At 33.9% G+C, this 18,390-nt stretch overlaps 1 protein-coding gene across 6 annotated transcripts in view; it reads left to right on the forward strand.

Annotated features, from left to right (window-relative positions):
• Positions 1-17,978, forward strand: part of Srsf11 (serine and arginine rich splicing factor 11) — a 35,684-nt gene extending 17,706 nt beyond the window's left edge. For 3 of the 6 annotated variants that reach the window (XM_046450960.2, XM_046450962.2, XM_046450959.2), the window contains 10 exons: positions 1,055-1,164; positions 2,766-2,858; positions 3,663-3,712; positions 5,457-5,584; positions 7,142-7,223; positions 11,371-11,502; positions 13,139-13,228; positions 15,848-15,964; positions 16,357-16,495; positions 16,601-17,978. In XM_046450960.2, coding sequence (XP_046306916.1) covers positions 1,055-1,164; positions 2,766-2,858; positions 3,663-3,712; positions 5,457-5,584; positions 7,142-7,223; positions 11,371-11,502; positions 13,139-13,228; positions 15,848-15,964; positions 16,357-16,495; positions 16,601-16,798 — 1,139 coding nt within the window. In that variant the 3' untranslated portion in view covers positions 16,799-17,978. The remainder of the gene's footprint in view (positions 1-1,054; positions 1,165-2,765; positions 2,859-3,662; positions 3,713-5,456; positions 5,585-7,141; positions 7,224-11,370; positions 11,503-13,138; positions 13,229-15,847; positions 15,965-16,356; positions 16,496-16,600) is intronic. The other 3 variants (XM_046450963.2, XM_046450965.2, XM_046450964.2) reach the window with 3 other exon arrangements.
• Positions 17,979-18,390: the final 412 nt, after the last annotated feature.

Raw genomic sequence — 18,390 nt, forward strand, 5'->3', positions numbered from 1 at the left:
TTAATATGTATTACAGAAATACTACTGGTATTTGCAAATATGTAGTTTAATTGTATTATTGAACTCTCATTTTGGGGGCTTGGGCACATTAACAGATTAATCCATCTGTATAGGGCTTTTGCTGTTGGATAGAATTTAAATTGTCTACATAAATATTTGTCTTAGGACCCTTAGATTTCATCTGAATACACAGATTAGGCTTTAAAAACAGACACACATGTCATTTGGGGCATAAGAAGTTTGGCTCAGTTAGCTTTTGAACTGACACTCAGTAGCATTTTTTTGGTATGGTTAGCATGGCACATGTTGGAACATAAAGCATTTTACTGTACAGGTAAGGAATGTGCCATGTTGTTTTACCTATTCTCTCTCACTCACTACCACCCCCCCCCCCCACACACACACACACATACACATTCCGTGTGTATTCAGAAACATTCATATTCATTTTCATGAGTCAGCAAAAGCCCTACGCTTGATTCCAACAGAATATTTCCTTTACATACTTTTCTTCTCTTAATTTTTACAAAATTTGTATGGTAGGTGTAAAAAAAAATCATAGTAACTGTACCATATTATTAACCCCTAAATCAAACTTTTTTTGTCTTGTGTATCTTGATTTTTCTGTGTGCTTTATAGTGAAGCAGCCGACACGAGTCGTTGTTCATAAAACAGCTTTTGAAAGTTGAGAGCACACCCCTGGAGAACCGACTGTGCTTGCTTACGTTTGGTTCATGACTTAAAAATCGAGTACAGGTGATGAAATCTTGGCAGTGTTAACAAAAAAGTAGTGTGTATTGTGCTATTTTTTTTTTACTCTAGAAACTTAACCATTTGTAGACAAAAAGGAAACAAATTTTCACACATTGAAGTTTCATTCTGACATAAAAATTAATGATAAATAATCATATAGAGATCAAGCTTTATATTTTAGCGAACAATAAGTACTTTCAACAAACTCAGGTGGTGTATCAGGGAGACATTTTCTGGGTGTTTTTGTGTGTTTTCTGTTTTACAAAAAAATGTGTTCTCATGCAAGGATATTTCTCTGCAGGAGTTATTCCTGATGAGACTAAGGCTTTGTCTCTGTTGGCACCAGCAAATGCAGTGGCAGGTCTTCTGCCTGGTGGTGGACTCCTGCCTACACCTAACCCACTTACCCAGGTACTTGTTCTCTTGAATTCTGAAAAGATGGAAAGAAACCCAGAACTGTGGATAAAATATATTTTACTTTTTAAGTGCTCTCAATATTCTAGCACATAGAGCAATATCATTTAAAGGACTGTAGTATAATCAAATACTACAGAGACATTCTCCAAAAGTTTGTACTTTAAGAAGATCCTAAAAATTATAAAATATCTTTTATACATATCTCAAAACAACCTATTAGTAATTGTGGCAGGGGTGGGTGATCTTCCTCAGTGTTAACACTTGAGAACATGCCATTACAAATTTGTTCATTTGATCCAGGAAGGAAAATAAAGCTGAAGTTCAAACTGCTTAAATGAAGCTTTCAATTGCCCTTTGATTTTTTTGCTGTTATTGTGGGGTTGGGATTAAGAAAGTGGCTTGAAAATGAAATTGAAATCTGGATTGGGATGTTTGCTTTCAGGAAAGTAAAGTTGATTAGAATAATGATTCTAACTGGTAATGCTTTAAGAAGCACCCTGAATTTTACTTTTGTAGTGCTGGAATTGAATTCAGAACTTCATGCATGATGGGGAAATGCTCTACCACTGAGCTGCATCCCCAGCCAGAAAGGCATTGAAATGTCTATATTTTAACTACTCCAAGAGATTATACAGGGCTTTTAAAAATAATAGCGAATGATGTGCCTCAACTAGAAATTTATAAAAATATCCTATCATGTCATCTTTCCTGTATAAATAATTGGTTCTGTTAACTGTAGAATATGGAATCATGGAAAAGATCAGTATCTCCTGGATTTTAGATATAAATTTGATTAGTACTTAGCTTCTTGGCTTTGGTTTTGTAGTTTTGTTTGTTTGTCTTGCCTATGGGACAATAAAGGGGTAATTTCTGTGTCTTTTGATGTATAAAATTTTATATAATAATTATTAGTATTAACAAAGCATTTCACTTGTACTTAGTAAATACTTAAATTACAGAGTTGGATGATTTGTATTGACCAGATAGTATATGAAACTAGATGAACTTTCAGCACAGTTCTTGTGGAGAAAGACTGCTTCTGAAGTTTCAGAATTTTACAAGATTTCTGTCTGTTTAAATTACGGGCTAATCGGAATTAGGCAGGAAATAGAACCACATAGTAATTTGAACAGGGAAAATTTAATATAAAATAATAATAACTATTAGGGAAGCAGTAGGGGAAATCTAATGAATACAGGAATCATAGTATGAGAAACACTGCTGAGGCAGAAAGAATACAAGGAAGAAGCATATTTAGACCACAGGACTTAGACTCCTGAACAGATTTAGATTCTGAAAGGGTAGTGATTTTCCTGGATTCCCGTAGAACAAACCAGGAAACTATTCAAGGAGACGGCACTAAACTATATGGGAGGTAAAGGCCAATGAGTATCCCACGTGACACTGTACGAATAATCAAGAGACACAGAATTACTTCCTCAGTATCCTTCCAGCATTCTTAATAGGGCAGTCAGTCAGTCAAGGAGAAATGAGTGATGTCTCAAGTAGCACAAAACACAGCACTTAAAGTAAGTGCTAACCATTGGTATAAGGAACAAAAAAAGTCTTAAGGAACAAAACTTGAATATTTACAGATTGGCGCTGTTCCATTGGCTGCTTTGGGAGCTCCTACTCTTGATCCTGCCCTTGCTGCACTTGGGCTTCCTGGAGCAAACTTGAACTCTCAGGTACAACTTCTAATTCTATTTTTTGGCCTACTTTTCTAGAAAGTTTGTTTTATTAACTGTTCATTTGCATTTCACAAGCAGGGGTTTAAAGTAGAAAATAGGTGTGTAGGTAGTTAACACAAAAATCAGTATGTCATGCAGTCAGTAACTGGGACATGCTTTTTTTTGGTACCAGGATTTGAATTAAGGGACACTCAACCATTGAGCCACAACCCCAGCTCTATTTTGTATTTGAACTCATGATCCTCCTCTCAGCCTCCCAAGCCTCTGGGATTACAGGTGTGCGCCACCATGCCCAGCTGATTGGGACATGCTTTCATAAGTTATTTTCCTCTTGCAAATTTTTGGGTTTTGTTTCGGTTTGATGTGTTTTATTTTTTTCATTGAAATTTAGCTCTTTTTTTTTAATCCTTGTTTTGTAGCAATCTTTTAATACTAAGAAGTTGGAGTTTTATTACATGTGTATTTAAAATGTTCATTTCCCTCTAAAAACAATCAAGAAGTAGTTCTGTAAAATCTAAATTGTTAGCTCTCACTCTTCATATAACTTGTTAAAGCCGTTCTATTCAGTACAGTAGCCACTAAAAAATACACTGCCACCTGTCTTTATTTTTTTAATGTGGATTGTAAAAAAATTAATAATGTGTAGCTTGTGTTTTATTCTGTTTGTTAGCATCATGCATAGAGCATGTTACTTTTTATAGGTTTGACAAAATTGCCTCAGTGCATTTCAGTGTACTGAGAAAATAAATAGCATCATTATTTGTTGCATGTATTCTTTACTAATTTTTTGGTTTTTTGCAGTCTCTTGCCGCAGATCAGTTGCTGAAGCTTATGAGCACTGTTGATCCCAAGTAAGGGTTTTGTTTGTTTTCATTCATGATAGTGTGTGTGAATGTCTAGTGTATCATTATTTTTGATAGAAGTACATGTTCTCAAGGCATATGTTACATAATGTTTTCTAGAAATGAGGGAAATCTAGAAGGAAACCCACGTATATTAAGGGTTTTATTTTAGTGTAATGTGGGTCTTTCATAATAAATGTAAATGGCTTATACCAGAATAGTAACATAAAAAAATATCCTAAAGTCAAACACAGTGGTGCACATCTGTAATCCCAGCAACTCAGGAAGATAAGGCAGAAGGCACGTTTGAGGCCAGCCTCAGCAACTTAACCAGACCCTGCCTCAAAAAGGATCAGGGCCGTAGCTCAGTGGTAAAGTGCTGCTAAGTTTAATCCCCAGTAATCCTTCCACCTCCCCCTACTTAAAATATGTGAGTCCTTCATGGCGCTTATGCTGTAGTCAGGAGGAAGGACATTGATATTTTATTATAATAAAGAATGTGCATTCAACTAGGGAAAGGACAGAGATGTTTAGTTTAGGGAACTTACTATAAAGGGAAAACTTAGTTTGAAGATCAAAGGCTATCCCTGTGGATAGTAGGACTTAAAGAAGCAAAGCTGAAGGGAAAACTATCCCAAACCAAAGTCATGCAAGTTGCATAATCAATAGCTCACACATTCTTTGGGGATTTTTCTTATAGTTAAAATTCAAACGGGGCCAGATGCAGTGGCAAACTCATGTATCTCAGCAGCTTAGGAGGCTGAGGCAGGAGGAACATGAGTTCAAAGCCAACCTCAGCAACATAGCAAGGCCCTAAGTAACTCAGTGAGACCCTTACTGTAAATAAACTGTGGAAAAGGGCTGAGGATGTGGCTCAGTGGTTAAGTGCCCCGGGCTCAATCCCCCGTACTACTGCCCCCCTCCCAATTCAATCATGTACCCACCATCCAACTTAAAATGTCACCAATAGAGTGAAGTTCTTTCTGTATCTATTTTATATGACATTTCCCACCATTTCCTCAAATCTACTGTACTAAATTGGTGTCTGTAATTTTTTTTTTAACATGTATGAACCACTAAGGGCCATCTTTAGATCTTTAGCCTTCCCTTGATATTTTTTTTTTTTTTTTTTTGGGGGGGGTGTGTGTGTGTGTGTGTAACTGGAAATTGAACCCAGGGGCTATCAGTAACTGAGCCACATAACCAGCCCTTGTTATATTTCATTTTGAGACAGGCTCTCACTGAGTTACAGAGGCTGGATTTGAATTTGTGATGTGTCTTACCCTCCTAAGCCACTGGGATTATAGGCATGCACCACTGCACTTGGCTCCAGTCAGAATGTCATGTGTAACTTTGGGCCATTGTCCATTGCCTCAGTTTCTCCCCATTTGTAAACTTAAAAGTTAAAGCCCAACAAAGATATTGTAGAATTCTTTTTTAAAAAAGTTTTTGGTTTTCAGCATTTCCATATTCAAAATTATTTATGGAAAGTTAATGTTCAGCAAAAATAAAAAAGTATTTTACTATTCCAGAATTCCAGATCTGTGTGAATCATTAAAATAGAGATGTCTATTATAAATATTCAAAACCATGCTACTATATATCATTTATTGAGGTTATGGAATCCCCCACCCTTTTTTTCAAGGAATAGTTTACTGAAATTATGTTACATGAAACTAAAGTATACTACTTATTTTAAGTGTAGGGTTGAATTTTAAAATATTTCTATCCTCAGTTCTTCTTTGTGTTTTAGGTTGAATCATGTAGCTGCTGGTCTGGTTTCACCAAATCTGAAATCAGATACCTCTAGTAAAGAAATAGAGGAAGCTATGAAAAGAGTACGTGAAGCACAGTCCTTGATTTCTGCTGCTATTGAACCAGGTAAAATATTTTTATGCAATTTTTTTGGAAATTAAACTAATATTCTTGACAAATGATGATGGCCTGCATGTAAAAATGTGTTGAATAATACTCTAGTTTTTTTTGTTTTTGTTTTTGTTTTTTTGATGTTTGCAAATTCTGATAAATAAAAGATCATGTAATGGAGTGCCACCCAGGCATATTTGGAAATAGCTGGAGAAATTTCTGGTTGTCACACTGGTACCAACTGCATTTAGTAAGTAGAGATTGAAATGTCGCTAGACCTATTACAGTGAACAGGAGTCCCACATACAATACTGAACCATTCCAAAATGTCAGCAGTGCCTAGGATTAAGTAATACCTGGTATGATATTTTGGTTGTTATTGATCATTTTTATTTGTCTAGGTTGGTATAGCCTAATCAGAAGAGCCTATGAAATGCTCCTATCTTTTGTTTGAAAAAAAATCATTTGTCTTATTCTTTATATATATATATATATATTTTTTTTTTAGTTGTAAATGGACCTCTATTTTATTTATTTATATGTAGTACTGAGAATCGAACACAGTGCCTCACACATGCTAGGCAAATGCTCTGCCATTGAGCCACAGCCCAAGCGCCTAGATTATCTTTTAATCAATTAAATTTTCAGTAAGTAGCCAAGGCCACAAGGAAAGCAGTAGAAGCTTTGGATACACAGATGGTTCTTTGTAACTCAGAACTCTTGGGCACTTGTCCTCTAAACTGCTTTTAGTTGAAAACTCATGAGTTAAATGGTTTATAAATTATTTTTTTCTGAGATTTTTGGGAATTTATTGATTGGATCCTGTTAATTGAGGGTCCTAAATGTGAAAGATAGAGGAACTTATTGTCACTTTAATGATAATCCACATATGAAAACTGCAGTGCTTTTATTTTGCTCTTTAAAGTAAGCTAGGCACAATGGCATACACCTTTAATCTGGTGACTCAGAAGGATCACAATTTCAAGGCCAGCTTAGCAAGACCGTGTTTCAGAGTTTAAAGAATAAAAGGACTGGGGATGTGGCTCACTGGTAGAGTGCTCCTGGGTTCCATACTCAGTTTTGCCCCCCAAAAAAGAAAAACACATGAAAATCAAAGCAAACATTAATCTGACTGATTATAGCTGTATTTATGAAGAAATCCCAAAAAAGGAAAAAAGGACTCAAACCTTCTAAAGAACAAATCAGAAATCACCTATGTGAAAGATAACCCTTTTTATTGATTTGTAGAAAATACCTTCACAGCCTTCTAATTGTGGCAAGTAAGATAGTAAAGGGAACTGTTAGCTGAGAATCAGAAATCTAATAATAAAGATCCATCAAAAGCCTAAATTATTTGTGTCATTTCCACAAGCTTCAGCAGTGGATTATGAAATGATCACTTGTGACATAAGTGTATACGTAAAAGCTGAAAATTAAAGTAATAAGTAAATAAAATAAAATTAAAGTAATAAGAAATTCTTTGAATAACTCTTGAATGGGAGTAATTTTTCTGTTAGATGATTTCTAAATATTGGTTCATTTTTTTTTTTTTAATTTAAAAAAAACATCCAGATAAGAAAGAAGAAAAAAGAAGGCATTCAAGATCAAGATCACGTTCTAGGAGGAGGCGGACTCCCTCATCTTCTAGACACAGGTTAGATTGCTTTTTGAAGTCAGTTATATCTTTTACAGAGGTAGTTTCTGTATTTCTGAATTTGATGTTTGCAGACTAGTTCCTGGTTAAAGTATATTTTGGTAACCATTGCTATTAACAGTATATGAATGAGTTCTCACACACATATAAAGTGAGGAAAGATATGAATTAAATCTATGATACTGTTAAACTCAAAAATCTGTGGGTGGTCAGAAGGCCTTGGGACTTGAATATCGAAATGACTTAGTACTGTTTAAAGATCACTGGACTTGAAACTTTGGAATTGAACTCTAGTTATAACTTGTTTCTGAAACTTAAATTGGAAGGTGACTTGAGGAACCTGCGTATATCTAATGTATGAATATTTGCAAGTGATAACTTGCTATTTTTTATATTTTATGAATTACTGGATAAACCAGTTGATAGTATCATTCTCTCACTTATCTAGAGTAATACTAAATTTGTTCTTTTTTCCATATAACTTCCCTCTATAAATATATTAGGTCTCTACAGTCCAGTTTTCAAAATCCTTTACACTTATAAACAACTGGAGACAGTGGTTTTGTTTTTACTGCTTTGCAAATCTGTAATGTTTAGCTTAAAAGAAGACAATTTATTAATAAGTGCCAAAATTTGACAGGTGATAGTTAGGTAATTGCCATATGGAACTGAAACCATAATAATGAACTTTTTATAAAATTCTTTTAACTTAATAAAGTCAGTTATCTCTCAGACTTTGAATAGAACTTTTCCCCAAGCTTAATCTTTACAAGAAGGCAAAGGCAGCTAATTCAACTCAGTCATACAAGTCCTTCTTGATACACCATTGTACTTTAATCAGCATCAGTAGTGATTATGCATACTTTAAATATTACTCAAGAATTAATACTACTTATTCAAAGAACTAGATGTAATAAAATTAATAATTTTCACTGTTTCATCAAATCATCCTTATTAGAAGCAGCATTATCTTTCTTTTACAAGTTTATACAGAAGTGCCAATGATTGGTACAGTACATTTGCCATTACCTTGATTTGTGACAAGAAAATGCCAGTACCTTTCCTTATGCTGTTGCGTCATTAGTGCAAATATCAAGACAATGAAAAAGGCATATAATCACTACTATTTTGAAAATAATTTTGACCATGTGGACCCCAAAAAACGGTTTCATAAGTTATACTTTCTGAAACATTGCATTTGATAACTTACCACCAACCATTTCAGCCATTCTTTATTTTACCTAAACTCCCTGTTCAAGTTACCTTAATTATATTCTAGTCTAAGCCCTGGCAGGGTAGTACTTAAAATTGTGATATTCCAAAAATTAAATAAATAAATAATAATAAGATTGTGATATCCCAGTTGTCAATTATTTCAGCTAATTTTCAGATTTAGTACCACTTGGTTCTTATATCCTTGTGTTTTTTTCTTCTGAAACCTAGTTCATACCATGTCTATATTTAGTATCTTCATGGATTATTTTAGAAGTGTTCTGTGTGATGTCTTCTATTCCCTGTCACCCAACTTCTCCCTGACCATCTCATTCTTAGAGATGGTAATGAGAAACTTCCACTGCATTAATGATAAAGAAGACCACAGAATAGCTTTCAGTTTATTTGCTAGTCAGTGTGACATATCTTTCCACACATTGTCATTTTCCACTTCAGAACAGTTATGAAACTTCTTGCCTTACCAATGTTTTCTTTATGCCTTCATGTGTTGGCTCATCATGTTCCCTCTTCTCTAATAATACTGTTTCTTATATCTTCACTTCCCCTTGAGGAACTTCTTCTTTCTGAAAGATATGGCTTAAATTCTACTGTTTATGTGAAGTGTTGGTACTACTCAACTATCTTAATCTTCCAAGACAGTGCTCTCTCATAGTCTGATCTCTAATACAATATATCTTTTACTGGGATTACCATAATTTGTTTTCTAAATCATATTCTTAAAATTGAGAGTCTATATCTTTTCCTTCTCCTTTCTCACTCTTTTTCAGTTAAGAACTCTAGCAGCTTTATTCCTATTACTAAATTCTGTGACTCTCAAATTTTAATAATGATGTACTTTTGCTACTGAAAAACAGTATTCAAACATTTCTCTGAATTCAGCTGCTTATAATATAACATAATTATTGTGAGTAGAGTATCTTAGGCTTTTTTGTTTTTGTTTTGTTTCATTTTGTTTCTTGAGACAGAGTATTACTTGTGCCCAAGCTGGCTTCAGACTCCGGGGATCAAGTGATCCTCCTGATGCCAGGACTCTAGGTGTGAGCCACCATGCCTAATTTATCTTAAGCATTTTAATTATCGTGACTTTCAGCAAGCCTCTTTATTTGTTTACACATTTGATATACTTATCTCTAAATTTCCTGATACTTAAATAAGTACAGTAGAAGTGTCTCTTGCAATATGTTGGCCTTGAAAAGTAATTGTTTTAGGCTCTAGTGATTTGATATTGTTGCAGTACCTCCGTTTCTTAGATTTTTCAAAATTTATTAAATCTGTGTGTTTAGAAAGTTGTAAAAATGCTCTTGTAGTATTCAGTATTGCTTTCTGTGTATATTATAGGTAGGAAAAAAGGCTTAACTTGGTTATTGAAAATGTTTTACACATTTTCTTAAAGCTAGCATGTTAAGATGAGATGTACTTAATTCTAACAACATTAATTTTTTTTAGTTTTCCAGAATTTTTAAATCTTTTTAGAATAAAATGGTAATTCTGATGTTTCATAGGCTAATTATTTCCCTTACAATTGTTCTTAGTACCTTAAGTCAGTTACTGTAGTAATTGACTAGGGCTACGCTAGTGAATAAATGTAACATATTTCCCCTGTCCTTCTGGAGGTTACAGAAAAGTAAACATTTAAAAATTTCTTGGGATATGGAGGTATTATTATAAGAGATTCAAGGATGGCTGCAAATAAGTGTTACAAATAGAAGTTAATCGTGAGTTTAATAAGGTGGTACTAATGTTTTTTCCTTAATATTTTGTTTTAGTTGTAGTTAGACAAAATACCTTTATTTTACTTTTATGTGGTGCTGAAGATTGAACCCAGTTCCCTGCATGTGCTAGGCAAGCGCTCTACCACTAAATCACAACCCCAGTTCCTCCTAATGGGTTTTAAGGCAGTTTGTTCAAGGAATTAATTAAAATCAAAGCTATATTAATACATCAGTAAGGGAAAATCAACTATTCTCTGAAATAGCTGCTATTTTATTTCTTTGACTCCTGAAGAACCAGTTATCGAGGAGGATAATACTCTTGAGCTGTGGCAAAGATTTGAATATGACCTTTTGTATTTCTAAAATATGTTTCACAGAAAGTTTGATGGCTAAATGTTAAATGATCAAGACTAAACAAAGGACTACAACTTCTTTTTAATTATTCTTAAAATAGAGGTATTAAGATAGTAGTAAAGAATTGGTGACAACATCTGAAGATTAAATAAGCTTAAAGAGAATGTGCTGGAAGAAAAGCCAAGGGGCATACAGAAACATTGGTTAAATGATAGCAAAGAGAGGATCATGTGGAGACCATGATATTTTGAGGGGGAAAAAAAGAGCAAAAGAGATAGTTTATACTGAGTTGAATATGTAAGGCCTAGATTGCTTAGAGTTTCTTAAATTGTGAATTAAAGAATTGAAATATATTTCAGAAATGACTGCAACCCACTAAGCAGTCTTCATTTATAAAAAGGGATTATAATGGTACATACTTTATACAGTTACTATGAAGCCTATTTCTAAATCATATAGAAAGCCTAATATAAATATTTGATAATTGATAAATATTGTTTAATCTGGAATGTTGGGGGGAAATTACAATGCCATGTACTTGTTTAAAGTAATGTCAGAGAATTTATTTTTCCTTCATTCTCTAGTAGTGCTTTTAACCTTCGAGTTGTAGGTTCAGTGGGAATAGGAAGACTGGTCTGAAATGTTGAGCAGAACATTGAAAGATGGGGAATTCAAGTGTTAAAAGGTATCCAAGATGTTTATAGGTTGAATAATGACAGCAACTGATAAGGGAAGATTATCCCCACTTAATTCACAGTCCATATGTTTGAGGCTGATTGAAGTATTCACAATTAAGTATTCACTAGTCTTTTTACAATATACATGTATTGCTTCTGTTACATTATTAGGCGATCAAGAAGCAGGTCAAGGAGGCGATCACATTCTAAGTCAAGGAGTAGACGACGATCCAAAAGTCCAAGACGGAGAAGATCTCATTCCAGAGAAAGAGGTAGAAGGTCAAGAAGCACATCAAAAACCAGGTATTACTGATTATTAACATTGGGTAAAAATTCATGTTTTTGCGTTCCTAGGACTCCAAATACTGTGCTACTTGGAACAAAAAGAGGCAAGGGTACAGGCAGATAGAGCTACATAGGGGAAGAATATACTGGAGACTTGAGGAGGCTAACATTTATTTTCTTGTCTCCCATAAACTAAAACTTCAGCCCATAGGTGTGAATGCCTCAGTAAAATTTCTTTTTTCTCTCTTTTTTTTCCTAAGTAAAATTTCTTAGTAGTAAAAATTCTTAGCTGTCCCTTTTACTTCATTTTTTTCTTTCCACTACTGCAAAAGATTTAGTGTTGCCTGCCATTCCTTGTGGTATGCCAAAGATTAAGATAGACAGTTATGTTTCATTTCTCTTTATATGTCTCATTATTCAGTGACTTAGAAACATGCATTATGGATCAATATGTGCCAGACATGGAACTGTACTACAAAAAGTCTCTTATCCCATGATTTGAGACCAGTACAGAGTTAAACTAAAGATTCATAAGGAAAAGAAACACCATCTTAATGTTCATTTCCATTTACTATACTTTCAAGAACTAAGCTTTCATAAAGATCTGAACCTTTTTAAAAAATTAGCGTGTCTAGTTTTGAGTTACACATAACCATATCATTGATTTTCATTCTATAGTGGCATGAGAGCTTTATCATTTGAAAAGTATATAGATTTTCATTGTTTTTCCCTTGGTTATTTATCTTTGGTAAGCATATAACTTGACAGTAGGAATAGAGGAGATAGGAATACTGGGTATTCAACTCATAATGGGATTGTGTCGCTAAATGGATTATATGTTAATCTAGTCAAACAAGACTGCATATTGGAACAATCATCTTACACAGAATTGGGCATTCTTTTCTCAATTTTCTGTGTATTAGGAGAGTAATAATTGGAGAAAGACTGTGATGGTTGCCATGTACATTGGAAGAAGATTGAGAAGTGACTAGAATATTACATTCTGAAACATTGAACTTGACTTTGTTAGGACACGTGGTATCAGATTGAAAATGACATTTACAAAGTTAGCAATGAGCCAGGCATGGTGGCTCACACCTACAATCCTAACAACTCAGGAGTCTGAGACAGAAGAAACTCAAGTTTGAAGCCAGCTTTAGCAATTTATTGAACAACTTAATGAGACCCTGTCTTAAGAAGGGATAGGGCTGGGGTTATAGCTCTGTGGTAAAGCCCCCCTTGGGTTCAATACCTAGTTGACCACCTCACCCATACACAAAAGGTACTAACCATGCAACACATGACTGTAATTTGAAATATCTCCAATAGAGGTACATGATCAATTTATGGAAAGCATACCTGAAACATTTTAGGAAATTGATAATTGTCACTTAAGAATTAGGTGATAGCCAGTTGGATGAAAAGAAGATCAATGCTAGAGCAAGATAACCATAGAAGGAATGGGATGAAATAGAGAATATATAGTGAAAAGATTATCATACAACAGCAAAGGGGGGATACTTTGATCCCTAATAGTTGAGGATAGGATGTTTTTAAGAATGTGGTTAGATTTGATTGTACTTTTGTTTTCATTTGTAATACTCTATATATTGGAGTCTTAATTATACATTCTTACATTATGTTTATTTATTAGAGATAAAAAGAAGGAAGACAAAGAAAAGAAACGTTCCAAAACACCACCAAAAAGTTACAGCACAGCCAGACGTTCGAGAAGTGCAAGCAGGTAAGGTGGCATCCTGAATTCTTTGCATATTTTTACTTTAAGGTTATCAGAAGGCTGTGAATGTAAAATATGCTTCAGAACATTAATACTCCAGTATTACAAAAGGAAGACTTTACCAAAATTCAATGTTTTTAAAGGCAATTTGTGAAGAACAATCTGGAGTTTATCTTTGTATCATCTTGTAGCATAGAGTGTATATAAAAATAATGTGGAATTTAGCCATGTCAGTGCCTCTCTTTTTTTTTAAGTTCTAGATGAACACAATACTTTTGTTTAATTCATTTTTATACAGTACTGAGGATCGAACCCAGTGCCTCACACATACCAGGCAAGCGCTTCACCACTGAGCTACAACCCCAGCCCCAGTGTTTCTATTTTAATGAGAAATTTTAATCCCTAAAGCATATCAAATTGTTATATTAAATTAGTTTTATTAAGAGTTACATTTGCTGTATCCACATATTAGTACTCAAGAATATTTCATTTTTATATTGTGGCATTGATAAATTAAGGGAAGACAGTGGAAGTTCTGATTTGTATCATTTTTAGATTTTAAAAGTCTATTTTTTAAATTGTCATAATGAAAATTAAAAGTGTCACAAACTTTTCCCCACATAAAATGTATTTCATGCTTAACTTGGATTTTTGTGATTTTAATAAGGACTGGCCATCCTTAATATTGTTTCTTTCAGATATTATTTATGCTTTACTTCAGTGTTTGATACCTTATGTCATATTTTTAAAAACTCAAAAGTGGATGAAAGACTTAAAGAGCCAGAGCCAAAACTGTAAAACTTAAAACAGAAGTAAATTTCAGTGACCTTGATTGGCAGTGGTTTTCTACATAAAGACACCAAGGGAACAGGCACAACAGAAGAAAAACTACAAAGGAAAAGCACCAGAATCGCAAATTTTTAACTCTCAAGGAAGTTAAAGTCTGCTCATGGAGTGCAAGAAAATATTTTTAATATATAGACCTGATAAGGAATTTACATCTAGAACATATAAAAAATTCTTAGAGCTTAGCAATAGAAAGGCAGATAACCCAAGTAAAAACTAGTCAAAGGATCTATGTAGGCGCTTCTCCAAAGAAGTATGCAAATATAGTTCATAAGTACATCAATAATCTTCAATATTTTAGCCACCAAGGAAAGGAAGTCAGTCACAATGAAATACCACTTCACACCCACAAGGATTGTTGTGATCAAAAAGATAAATCAATGTTAGTGAGGAATTAGAAAAAATTGGCAATAGCTCTGGGGAAAACAGGCTGACACTTACTTTCTTAAAAAGTTAGAACAGAGGTTTTTAACCCTGCAGTTTTACTACTACAGATTTAAAAAAAAAAAAAATGCACTCATGTAAATGCTTGTTAAAAAAAAATTATAGCATTATTCATGATAGCCAAAAAGTTAGTGCAGGTGTCCACTAACAAACAAGTGGATAAACAGATGTTCTAATACAGTAGATTATTTGGCATTAAATAAAGTGATATGGATGAACATTGAAAACAGGCCAGAAGCCAGTCATGGAAGTCATGTGAATGGTTCTATTTATATGAAAAGTCTAAACTAGGCAGATATTAGAGATCAAAACTTGGTAAAGGGAATGGGATTTCTGTGGATCTGAATGAGAATGTTCTTGCAAAGTACGCTTACAGAAGAAAGAAAAGGAAACCAGGTTTAAGTACCAAAAGGAATGCAATATCAAGTCTGGGGGACAGGTGGCAAAAAGCTGTAGGAGATGGGAAGTATAGCATGTTTTCTTGCCTTAAAAAACAAAGAGGGACTGGAGCTGTAGCTCAGAGGCAGAACTTGTACTTAGCATACACAAGGCCCTGGGTTCAGTCCTCAGCACCAAAAACAATAGAAAATTAATTAAAAAAAAAAAAAAAAAGACTTTTACCTATTGGTTATATACCTTACCTCTTGAGTAGACCATTCTAAGTTAAAATATTTTTTGTTTTTATTAAATACTTTCTTTGCAGCGATACCTCAATATATTGAGGGGCACAGAAATACAAAACATTTCTTCCACATAAAGAATTTGTAGTATCAGTTACACAGAACAGTAGCAAGAAGTGTAACATTCATATTCTTGACAAACTTAGTAAATATTCGATGAATAAATGTTGATTGCTTTGCACATGGTCATCTTTCACGTCCAATAACTTAAGAATTCAGGAGCTTTTTTTTAAAGCCACAATAAAAAGTAGGTGAAAACCGTCTTAAAAATAATTGTTTAAAGCAGAGTTGGTGGGGCGGATTTTGCTGGGGTGTAGGGAGTCTATATAACTGGACTTGGCAACTCTACTTTTCTGGATTTCATCTAATGATTTAGAAGCTTAATTTTTGTATATTAATGATTGCCTTCCCAAAACGTTATTGAATTATCCTAAATCTGTTCTAGCCACCAAAGATTTGAATCTAAAACTGAATTTCCTCCATAATAGGTTGAATTTTTCTTGCTTGCATTAGAACTTTTGTTAATCAGTTCTTTCTCAAACCTAAGAGTGTTTCTGCTCAAAACAGTTTTGTGAAACAGGTCTTACATTATTAGAATCATGTTATAGAAGTTCCCAGTGGAGCTAATTAGATCGCACTGTATTTTAAAGTCTAGTTTGCACGTTTGTGTTTCTAGAGAGAGACGACGAAGAAGAAGCAGGAGTGGAACAAGATCTCCTAAAAAGCCTAGGTCTCCTAAAAGAAAATTATCTCGCTCACCATCCCCTAGGAGGTAAAAATGTTAATTGTTTTGATCTGGCCTTTATGATTTTCAGAAGTTCTAAAGATTTTTAAATTGTCTTTGTTTTTTATAACCTATATATTTTTTTCCTTTTGGAGTATTGAAAGTGCTTGAGAAGGTATCTTATATTCTCTTTATATTCTTGAGACTTAAACACTTCTTAGAATTGATCATTTTAGACCTCTAAATCAGATCTCCCAGTCTTCTTGCCTGTGGTACCTGTGCACAAATTGATGCCTTTATTGTCCAGTTTTGAAATTGGATCTTCGCTGTCCTCTTTTTATCTTGTGGAATTAAAACTTATTGCTCATATTCAAGGGTGAAACTTCTTGTGAGGTTCCTTTAAAGGACCTTTTTTGAGCACATTTTAACTGTCATTCTAGACATAAAAAGGAGAAGAAGAAAGATAAAGACAAAGAAAGAAGCAGAGATGAACGGGAACGATCAACAAGCAAAAAGAAAAAGAGTAAAGATAAGGAGAAGGACCGGGAAAGAAAATCAGAGAGTGATAAAGATGTAAAAGTATGTATACAAACTGATTTAGTTTGGAATTTGGGGTGGTGTTTGTGCTTTGAAGAAATTCTTTTTCTTTGAAGAAACTTACTTTTATTATTATCCTTGGCAAAGCAGGTTACACGGGATTACGATGAAGAGGAACAGGGGTATGACAGCGAGAAAGAGAAAAAAGAGGAGAAGAAACCAACAGAAACAGGTTCCCCTAAAACAAAGGAATGTTCTGTAGAAAAGGGAACCGGTGATTCACTAAGAGAATCCAAAGTGAATGGGGACGATCATCATGAAGAAGACATGGATATGAGTGACTGAGTACTGCCTCTGTGGGAGTCCAACTGTATACATGCATCAGTGTCATTCCTTTGTGTGATTTATTAATGCTGTATTTGTTCATCTCAATCCTAGATGTATACAGCTGAGTTATAAATGGTTATAAAGCTCCTGATATTGATATTAGTTATTTACATCAAAAAGCTTTTAGAAAATGGTACATGGGTAACCAGCTCTTGTCGTGGTGAAATCTGATTGAGTAACCAAGCAGTTTTACTATTCTGGTGCTGCTTCATAACAAAAGTGAAAAGCTGCATGCATCTACAGCAGGCATGGATTGTTTATGTTGTATGATCTCCTTTATTACGTAAGTTCACTTATAGTATTTCTAGAATTTGATTCATTGCCGTAATAGAGCCATGTAGGGAATGCACTGATTGCATGTTATTGTGGCAAGAATATCCTAAATGTCATTAAAATCCTCCAACATGATGGATCTACTTATGGTCTTGTTTGTTGACATGACAAATTAACATTCTTAGAGTTACATCTGGAAATGAGCATCTGAAATAGATAATCCTATAAGCCTTGTGGCTCAATTTTTGTGGCTTTTGTTTAACTTTTGAAAGGTTATATATGCACTAACCTTTTTTGATGGCTAATTAGGCTTTAATTACAGAAACAACATTTCAAATAAAACTGTCTTTGACGGTGAGTAAATAGCAACATTTTGAAGTAGAGTTGTGTACTTTTTCATGGGTGTTTGGGAATTTTTTTCCTAACGTAATTTATTCCATATCTACATCAGTGAAAGTTATCCGCCTATCCTGAGTCCACCTGTAAAAGAAAGTTGTATCTTGTCCTGATTTTCAATTTTTCTTTTTGTTTTAAGCTCACTTATGGAAAAAGGGGTAGTGCATTTTAAATTGACCTTCGATGCTTTTAAAATAAGATAGGTCTACTTGATAATGTACTTTTATTTGATCTCAAGTTGTACAAAACCAAGAAATTTTGTGTTACTATTACTATAGTAGTAATCTTAATGCACACAGTGATTCCATGTTATATGCAAAGTAGTTAGGCAACTGTTTTTCTTAGTTACAGGAGTTTCGGGCTTCACTTTTGTGCAGTAAAAACAAAAGTAGGCTACAGTCTGTGCCATGTTGATGTACAGTTTCTGAAATTGTTTTACAAGACTTTGATAATAAAACCCTTAAACTTATGTTCATGTTCCTGTAAAACTGTATTTGTATTTATTTACATTATTGAATGTAAGACATTTACCTCATTCATTTTACCAATTCTTTCTCTTTCTATCCACGTTTAAATACAGTAACAAGATGAAATCCATCACCTTATGCTGGTATTTGCCATCAGAATTGTCAAATAATTGAATTTCTATCTAAAACAGTCTTGATATAACTTTCTCATATTTTGGATATGGGAATGGGGTTGGATTACACCATGAACTTTAGGATAAACAAATGATCCACTTATAATCTAGTAAATTTATATTTTCAGTGAAATAATGTTTGCCTTTTCTGAAATAATATAGAAACTGTCAATGATATGTATGCTGTACAGTACTAAATAGTATATTTATTCGTTTATGAAATTAGGAGTGTTTGGCTAGG

This window comes from Marmota monax, unplaced genomic scaffold, assembly GCF_021218885.2.
Source record: "Marmota monax isolate L192 unplaced genomic scaffold, Marmota_monax_Labrador192_F-V1.1 WCK01_AAM20220418_F8-fsc00023, whole genome shotgun sequence".
Classification (NCBI taxonomy): domain Eukaryota; kingdom Metazoa; phylum Chordata; class Mammalia; order Rodentia; family Sciuridae; genus Marmota; species Marmota monax.